At 36.1% G+C, this 10,260-nt stretch overlaps 1 protein-coding gene across 1 annotated transcript; it reads left to right on the top strand.

Moving 5' to 3' along the window:
• The first annotated feature begins 344 nt into the window (after positions 1–344).
• Positions 345–9,446, top strand: LOC129254264 (nuclear transport factor 2-like). The gene is made up of 4 exons (XM_064115713.1): positions 345–621; positions 4,325–4,396; positions 5,414–5,512; positions 6,444–9,446. The coding sequence occupies exons 1-4, from the start codon at positions 523–525 to the stop codon at positions 6,552–6,554; spliced, it is 381 nt and encodes a 126-aa protein (XP_063971783.1). The 5' UTR covers positions 345–522; the 3' UTR covers positions 6,555–9,446.
• Positions 9,447–10,260: the final 814 nt, after the last annotated feature.

Here is a 10,260-nt window from a genome sequence, read left to right as displayed (position 1 = left end):
AAATTGAAAATACTTGCTTATGGTGCTTTTACTGAAAATATAGAAACTTTAGGTGGGAGATGATACTGGAAAATCATAGCTCCAAATCCAACGCCCGTATAGTAATTCTGATTTTTTTTTCTTCATTTTTTTAAATATGTAAGTAGTATAGTTTTAGCATTTTATTATCTTAATTCTATATGTCGAGGACCCCACTGGAAATAAGCTTTCGAGCTTTCGTGGGTCATCCTGTGCAAGTTGTTTTTAATGCTACTGTATATATGTTATGGTGACTTGCCAAATAAAATCAATCAATCAATCAATCAATCCATCCATCCATCCATCCATCCATCAATCAATCAATCAATATATTTCTATGGTACAGGAGAAGTCTGTAGAAAGTATCAATGGAAGAATATGTATTTTGGAATTTGGAGCTACCGTACGTACCATACGTCATGCATGTTGCAGCTGAGGTCTTCGCCGATGAATGTGGATCGCCAACGCGAATTACCAATCTTTTGACTGATATTACAACGAACAATGGCTAACCCCAGCCAGGCAGACATGATCGCGCAACAGTTTGTGCACCATTACTACCAAAAATTTGATACAGATAGATCTCAACTTCAGTCTTTATATGTAAGTATTTAGAAATACTCTGACCTAACTTGCAGTTGCACACGGCCACCATCATCATGGCCAAGGCAAACTGACTGTCTGCCCCCCACTGCCGCTGGCACTACACTTGCGCTTGCCGGACGGGCGGGCCGGGCCGGCAACTCCCTGTACCATACCTCGGATCAGGTGATAGATCGTGCACGCTCCGACTCCGAGCTCCACAAGACCATAGACCTAGCCAGGCGGCTTCTAGAGAGTAAAAATCATTTACTAACGTAAGGTCACTCTCATATGAAGCCAGATCTTCCGTCATATACTTTTGCGTGTACCACTGCCAACCAGTCTAGGCGACACCCCAAATACTTACCCATGACTACCCGTGCTAATAAACTGGGACTCCACTCACGCGCATTTGGGCCGCCCTAGCTTAGAACTAAGCTTTGTTTTACTAAAAAATAAATCTTGTAATGATTCAATAAATGTTACTTAATAAATTAGTACTGTTAAATCGGTACTCACCGGTTCTTTTCTTGAATTTTCTGGCAATTTCCCACGCTTCTGGCTTCAATTCTGCGGCTGTTCCTGTCGCGGTAGACAGCTACATATGCAACTTTATTTATAAATAGAGCGCCCCTTACGATAGTTGTTAAGAACGCGGCCAAATTGTTAGGTTTTTTGCACTGTGTCCAAGGCGTTTTTATTTTGTTTGATTTTTTATTTTTAATAAATATTTTGTTAAATAGCAATTTTTACGTCAAATATTAAATTCATATCACAAAATATTTTTAATTGTAGAAATATATATAATATCATGCAATTATTTATTCTATATATATTTTATAATAAAATTTATAATTGTTGCGGTCTTTAAAAAAGGATAGTCGATTGATCAGGTGATGACCACACGTATCACGTGATCTGAAAATCAGCTTCATACCGCTTTGATCGCACTCGACGGTGACCGGACTGACTGCCAAAAAAAGATCGAAAAATGACTCAAATGTAAGTTTCCCTTTATTTTATTAAATTCAAATTAGGAATAGGAATATATTTAATGGGCAATCTTTTAATAAATGATAAACAAACGAGGACAAAACTCATATTTTGGGAGTAATATCATACTTGGGTGCAGGAAACAGTACGTTTAGAAGTTCTAACCTGTTTTTAACGCATTGTCGCCTATGAGGTCCATACATGTTAATGTTTGGACCTCATTGGTACTAGGAGTGCTGCCAACCACCAAAAAACCTGAAACTTTCGCCCCCGAGATTTCTACTTTCTTTCTAAAAAAAGATCTAACTTGTTAGCCCTAAATCATGTAGGCCTACATGTTTTATCATGGGATACAACTAAATTTCCGACATTTCTACGCTATGGATTTTATTTTTAGACAAGAATTCATTAAAAAAAATGAGAAAAATATCATGAATAGACGGAAGAGACTTGCCCGATGTTTACCATTGTTTACGCCGCCATCTTGTTTTCTATTGTTCTTCCCCAACGTTACGCGACGCAAGCGTCCGTATCGTGGGTGAAGAACAATAGAAAACAAGATGGCGGCGTAAACATCGGGCAAGTCTCTTCCGTCTATTCATGATATTTTTCTCATTTTTTTTGATGAATTCTTGTCTAAAAATAAAATCCATAGCGTAGAAATGTCGGAAATGAAGTTTTATCCCATGTACATGATTTAGGGCTAGATCTTTTAGAAAGAAAGTAGAAATCTCGGGGGCGAAAGTTTCAGGTTTTTTGGTGGTACACGCAAAAGTATATGACGGAAGCCCTGGCTTCGTATGAGAGTGACCTTACGTTAGTAAATGATTTTTACTCTCTAGAAGCCATCTGGCTACATAGACCATCGTTCCATGTCATGAACTGTGCGGGCCAGTCCAGAACAGTGGTTGAAGTGTCGTGCCAAAATTTTAGAACTGTTAACATTTTGGCACAACAAATTTCAGGGACAAATGCGTGAAATATTCGTAAACTGTGTGCAACCTTGTCGAGCCAAATCTTCCATGGCAGGAGTGGGACGCATTTCATGACTAGTTCACGACTAGTATCTGACTAGTTTACGAATATTTATGGCTAGTTCAAAACAAGTTCACGAATAGGTTACCGTAAGTAACGGTGTATTAACCGCACCTTTTTCTCGGCGGGACAGAATCAAAAGTCGGGGGTGCGGTTTATACACGGTGACAGGTCTGAGCCAAGCCAATCTCAGCCCGATACCACTACCAGTTTTCAACTCGCGTCGGGTGGCCGAGCGTAGCCGCTTGGGGCAATCCCGTTTAGAGGGGTATGAGCCGCGGGTATAAAAGGGAAGCAACTATGACTACCGGTATCTACCGTAAATGTCCCTCAAAGTTATATCACGGTAACAAACGCACCTACCTTCATGAAACTGACTTTTTTTAATGGTGTGACTCTGTCTTTGTTGTCATTTTTTAGTCATCGCGGCAAAGTTCAGACGCCAATCGATCGCACAGCGCGGTGCAGCTAGCCGAATAAGACATGCATGTGTAATGTTTATCGCAACGTCAACGTAAGCTGGCGCTTTACCTTTCCGTGGAAGTTATTTTGTTTGACAAATTATTGGTATTATTTGACAATTAATTTCTTTCATTTGCCTTTCCTTCATTTCTCTCTATCATCCATCATCTCAAAATCAATCTTCAATCCCCATCTTCACTCCTTCCGACTTTTTATCTTTAATTATTATTCACTTTATTCCCGCCCAGAGCTCCCATTGAAAATACGGTATACCGGTACTAGCATTTTTTTCTCCTATTTTGCTGTCTGTAAGATACCGCCACACACGTACTGAGAACTACCGGTAGTGGTTCAAAGCAGACAAGAAAAACACCTGAACAAAATCGCAAATTTCTCGTATCTTGAACCTTCCCGTATTCCCTTGTCTAAAATTCATGTCAAGACATTGAGACATTGAATGCTAGACAGAATTCTGAAAGCAAAAGTGGGGCTGTGATGCAGAAAATATGATATGAACGATCTTCTCGTATGGGTGAGCCCCCATGTTGATGCTGGTATCGGTACTTGCAATGAACACCGGTACCATATGTGTGTGTGTGAGGTGACTCGGAGTGTGGAAGTGGCCAATAATATCGGCAACTTGCAGATAAGTGACGAAGCGCTGATTTCCCATCATTTTTTACCAGTAATTCTTCGATATTTTTTGGTTCTTGACTCTTTCTTAAATACGCATATTAGAGATAGAAAGTAAGTTTGATTACATTTTTTTTTTTTTTTTTTTTTTTTTTTTTTAAATTATTTTTTTTTTGTGTTCCATCCGAAAATGGGGGGTGCGGTTAATACACGGGTGCGGTTAATACACCGTTACTTACGGTACGCATAAGTCTCGCAAGTCTCAGAATTATTAGCATAAAAAGGCTTATGCATGCGCTGCTTGGCTATAACGGGGCAAAGAATTCTGATTTGTGCCCCAATGAACCATGAAGTGAATGAGCTGACAGTGAACTATTTGTAAACACTATCCGCATTGTCACAAATTGGCACTATAGAATTGTGCCAAAAATTATCCTGGACATTAGAAAATAGGCCCTATCTATTAGGGGTGGTGGATAAAAGTCTGTTCTTCTAGAATTATCCTCAAGTAGAGCTAGGAATTGATTTAAAATTTTGCCAATATTTTTTAGTGATGATTATTCATTTTCCTTTTTACTATTTTTCTACTTCTCCGTTCCAGACTCCTGCAAGCGTAATGTGTTTTGAAGGAAGCGTGTGCCAAGGAGATGAACAAATAGGCAAAAAGCTGGTAGTAAGTATGAGTCTTTTACTTTCAAATCTTGCAAATATTGTGTCCTTTAAAGGAAAATGAAACACTTGAAACCAGTTGGATATGTATAAAAGAGAAAAATCAAAGTAACAAACAAAGTTTGAATATGTAAAGAAAGTTTTAAGCATTTGAATATTGAGATCACTGGCTTGTATAGAAAGGGTGGGTGATGGCACATCTCTATTAAAAGTGAACCCCACTTTTCATCCAAAGACCCCCCCCTTTTGGATTTTTATTTAACATTGAAACGGCCATTTCTAGGAGGCTATTATCCAGGTTGGTATATTACCACTTGGTCTACAGCCAGTTGGTCTAATAAGAATTGGTTGTACATTGTTTGGTCTAATATCCATTTGGTCTAATGAGCACTTCATCTAATGAGTACAATGTACCACTTCATCCAAAGCCAAGTTGTCTAAAACCATTTGGTCTATTAAACATGTGGTCTAAACCCATTTGGTTCTAAACACCACTTGGTGTTTAGAACCTGGTCAATTTACTGAATCTGAACTGCAGTTGTGTGAATTCGAAATCCCCCTAAGTTTCAATAAAAAAAAACTTCCAGCTGATTCTGCTTGATTTCTGCTGTGTCTGACAAGTGCAATTGAGCTTTAACATAAATTCTGACTTTTTATGTATGCAAAGTGAAAATAATCTAGAATCAAAACAAATTTTAGAAAGAAAATTCTCAGATGAATTTAAATTGAATGAAATCAGAATTTTAGAGATCATTGTTTGCAGCTCTAGTATGTTACATGTGTTGTAAGTAATACAGATGTTAGTAATTTTACCATACATGACAAGATAGCCTATACATGTTAAGGGCAATATAGCACTCAAATTTTGTGTGGGTAAGAAAAGAGGGTGTTACATCATAATCCAAACAACCTAACTTGTGTTTCTTTTGATAGATAAATGATCAATTCATGTTATTGGTAAAAAACTGTCATGATGATTGTTAAAAATGATTCACCCTAATTAAAATTGTTTGTTTCGCAGTCTTTGCCATTTCAGAAGGTGGCCCATGTGGTAACTGTAATGGATAGTCTATTGATTGAAGAGTCCAAACTTCTTATTTCTGTCATTGGACAATTAAAGGTGAGAATCAATTGTATGTACCGGTTAGTGTTTAGGCACATTTGTTGTTCACTTCATGCATGATATGTATCTGTTGTCGTGCACACCTCATTGTAAGTCATGAATTTTTGCTCCTGATTTTCAGAGTGCTTCCTTTGGTTTATAACATACGCAACACCCGCCATAGACAAATAGGCCTAAATACATGTAGCTTAAGAGATCAATTTAACAGAATTCATTGTCGACGACCCTGACTGAAATAAAACAAATAATGTAATAAAGCGGATCTTATTACTTCAGTCGTTTACATGGCTTGTAGGATGATAACAGGCAAGTAATCATTAAATTCCCGGACATAACATTGAATTACCAACTGCTTATTGTTCTTTTTGACTTATGAAATGGAATCGAGGCATAGGCTCTACCTGTAAAATTTGTTGCCCCATAATCTGCTGCAAGAATTTTGGTGGAATAAGATGGTGAAAACAAAAAAAAAGAGAGAGAGAATAAAATTTGGCAATCTGTACTTTGATGATTAGTGAGGTAAAGTTTATCTTTTCATGTTGATATTTTGGGAAAGCTCAAATAAAGATTAAAACCAAACAGACATTTATATGCTCTCTGCGTATAGAGCATAATTTTTTGTGTCCATGGGAGCTTTAATTCAGGACATAATATCAGTGACTAACGGACTACATGTATTAACAGGTATATACATGTAGCTGCTAGTATTTAAAATACACACTTGAAATCAAGTCTGCATACATTACACAGAGTTGTTATCTGGCAAGATTTATATATCAGTCTATGTATCAATATATTCATCTATCTGTCTATCTATTTATCTTTCTATTCATCTAATGTATCTTCTATTTCATTTTATTTATTTATATTACAAGTACATGTTTACATGATATTACCATTTTGGCTTTTTGTTTTCTTTCTTCTCTAGACGGATGAAGATCCTCCACATGGCTTTGCCCAGACTTTCATATTAGCACCAGTTGGGGACAACCTCATGGTTTTTCATGATATATTCAGACTACTTGTCCATAATATGTGAAAGATATGCTGTCCAACTGTGTACATTTATGTTTTTGTAGGCTTTATTATCATTTGAGTTTTCCTTCTTTTCATCTTAAAGAACATATGGTTGACTACATTTTTTTTCATTTAAAAGTAAAACTAGCTGTGTAAGAAGAGCCTATTCATATATGTATAAACAACGATACTATATTAAAGGTACATAACTGCCGTGACTGCTTTTTGTTATTGAGGGTTCAGATTTTATAAGGCTAGTGGGGTCATGGGGGGGTGGATGTTCTCAAGTTTAGAAGAAAAAAGGTAGATTTACAATTGTCAACCAACCGCCAGATATCATATTTCCTTTCTAAAACTAAAACATGCATTGGGTGTTTCCAACAACAATGTGAGATGTGATCTTTCTCTGATTTCACACTTTGAAAGTTCTATGTGACTTTTAATTGGACTGGACTTCCATTGGTATTGAAGGCTATAAAGCTGCTGCACTTGTAAATAACATACATGTACAATCTATCTAAACCATCAAATGTATGATTTTATGGGGGAAGGGAGATTTTTAAGGGGTATGTTTAACTTAATGGGGCATGCTAAAAACATCTGTGGGATCTCTTTATTTTTTAAAATTTTGTTTGATGAATATGAATTTCTTGTTCTTCCCAAAGTACATGATTTTGTATTAGTTTTTTTTTGTATCTATGTTAAATCCTTTGTCTGATGTAGTATGCATCGATCTTTGAAGCTTGATAATATTGGAAAAAAAGTTAGTTTTTGTATTTTCCGATGAGGATTGATTTACAGGTTTAAAAAAAACCAGTTCTGGATTTATAATTCATACCTTGGGGCTTACAATATTTGTATTTGAATTGTGCTACTTTCAATATTTCTCACATTTTTGAATTCTTACTAGAACATGTAACATTTCATTTATTCAGATTGAGTAATGACATGTATGTAATTATAATTGTTACACATTATTGACTCTTCGAATACAGTAGAGAACATGTACATTGATATTTTATCTGAGCAAAATTAATATGAATGCTGTGTTTCATGGCTTTTTGTAATTAATCAATTTTTCTTACTCGAACCCCCCCCCCTCCCAATTTTACTTGTACATGCAGATGTCACAAGTTCTCTATTAATCTTTCCCAAAGAGTTAGTTTATCCATTAGCTAAAATTGTAATTTGCAGAATAGTTAATATGGGGAGGGTGAAATATGAATCTCATTTGATAATTGTAAAGCTGTTTTTTAAATTCAAATATATTAATATGTCACAAGCATGAGTTCTTAGACAGATATTAGCTTTGAAATAAAAAGGAATCTTTGAAAAAAAAGAAGAATATCATGATTTCCCTTAACAAAACTGCTCTCAAAATAAAATGCCTTCATATTTGAAATAACAAAACAGCTCAAAACTTGGCAGAATTTTCACAGATGATGTGTCTGGAATTCCATGTATATTCTTGTTTCCACAAGAAACTGTGTTAGTGAGTTTTGTGAAATGGATACCTACTGATGTTTATATCTTTGTTTTTGAAATTGTGATATGTTTCCTAATCACATGATTTGCTGAAATCATGTGACCAGTCATTTATTTTAGGCTCACAAAAAAAGCTGCTATTGATGGGTACCAATGACTCGTTTCATTGACCGGTCATGGTTTTGAGATGTGGATGTTTTATCAAATAACAAGGATCCACATCATATTCTTATAAAACAAATAATCACATCAATTTGCCTGGGCATTAGTATAATTATACACACTTGCTACCTTTGAAACCATCTACACGCCCTCGGCCTCTGGCATGTTAGAACTGTTCCCAATGCATTTCTTACTAATACCCTTAACGCCCTATAACATCGTTTCGTGCAAGCCTTGCGGGTAAGCTGCAGGGAGTTGCCCGCATTGACAGTATCACGCACGTGTCTCACACGCAGACAAATTTTGGACATGCTCAAAACATTTTTGCGGGTGAGTTGCGGGCAATCACCCGCAAGGCTTGCACGGAACGATGTGACGATGCCTTTATCGATGAGTATCATTTGTACATTATTGACCCTTGTCAGAAAGGGTGTATTTATATGATGAAGTGTTGAGATGATTCTTGTATTATTAGTAAAAGAGGAACACAGATATTCTAAAAAAAATCCTTTTATACATATTCAGTCCGTCACCATATCCATTCAACATCATGCTATCATATGGATCATATGACAGTATAATGTTGAATGGATTTTGATACGAAGAGAAAAAAAATAGCATACTTCATGTATGCATATGTACTGTATATGAATACATATTACCATACTTTTCAGGGTCATTTAAGTGGATACCTTGTTAAACTTGTTACAAGCCGGACAAAGTTGCCAAGTTGGCCCCACCTTATATCTCAAAGAGCTTATTGAATAGTAGGAATGAAGAATATAATGCTATGGGCTTTCTGTAAACAAAGTGTCATTTCAATTCACACCAAATGTCATTATGCAGTTGGAACCTTAGAACAGGACCAGTCTTTAATTTCGTATGCAACCCCCCCCCCCCCCCTTGACCAGAATGTAATACCTGCAAGTGTGTACATACCTGCTAAATCAATGTCCCAAGAAAACAATCCAAATGAAGCATACACCATAATTGTGTAATATTGTGTAAACTCATTGATTGTTGTGGTTTAAATTATACTTATGTTAACAACATGTGATAAGAATGTTATTGGCAGAGTAAACTAAATCCCTCAAAAGGCTTTATGATATTCAATGTATACTGGCTATTATCTTAAGTTTTGAGTTTATTTGCACCGACAGGTAGGCAAGTTTTATTATACTAACTATATCAATGATTGTGCCCTACTTGCGTTTTCACCACTTTTTGTAATAAAACTTAAAACAAATACTGTTTAAGAAAAAGGAAATCCAATTATTTCTGTGTTTTTTTATAGTAATTATGGATTGATTTGTCATTAAGCTTCCTTTTATCAGTATTATTATCCATGTAAGATAAAATGTGTTAGAGTTTATCCAGTATATGGATTGTAATATGATAGCCATCAAATGAGATCATATGTGGTCATGAAAAATATCCTCATATTCTACACCCCACTTTGTCTACAGAGTACAGAAGTGATAACTTTTTTAGCATTTCAGCGTTTTTTACACCATATTTTGGTAGAACATGATGAAAAACTCCCACTACCAAAATTTGATGGGAATCGGTCCATGGGGGCCTTAGATATGACCTCATGAATACATGTACATAATCAGTCAGTGTATTATTGGGCCTGCTACTAAATGTTAGGAACCAGGCCAATAATACATTGACTTCAATGGGGCTAATTATGTATTCATGAGGTCATATCTTAGGGCCCCATGGACAGATTCCCACCAAATTTGGGTTGTGGGGGTTTTTCATCATGCTCTACCAAAATATGGTATCAAAAACGCTGATATGCAAAAAGTGAAAATTAATGATGTCACACTTCGGTACTCTATTACTGGATGGTCTCATCCCATGTAGTTTAATCCTAGTTCATCTACAATCAGTTTTCATCTACGTACCATTTGGTATAATTGCCATTTAGCCCTTTTACCATTTTGTCCAATTTCCCGTTAGGTGATGCACAAAGCATTCTGAGTCAAACTGTTCTTGAACCATTTTCTCATTCAACAAAGTGCAAAACGAATACATGCAAGTAGACGATATGAAAATGAGACCATCTGGCATTGTAG

Source organism: Lytechinus pictus, chromosome 2 (assembly GCF_037042905.1).
Source record: "Lytechinus pictus isolate F3 Inbred chromosome 2, Lp3.0, whole genome shotgun sequence".
Lineage (NCBI taxonomy): Eukaryota > Metazoa > Echinodermata > Echinoidea > Temnopleuroida > Toxopneustidae > Lytechinus > Lytechinus pictus.
The sequence above is the reverse complement of the archived record's forward strand: the minus strand, read 5'-3'. Positions and strand labels throughout refer to the sequence as shown.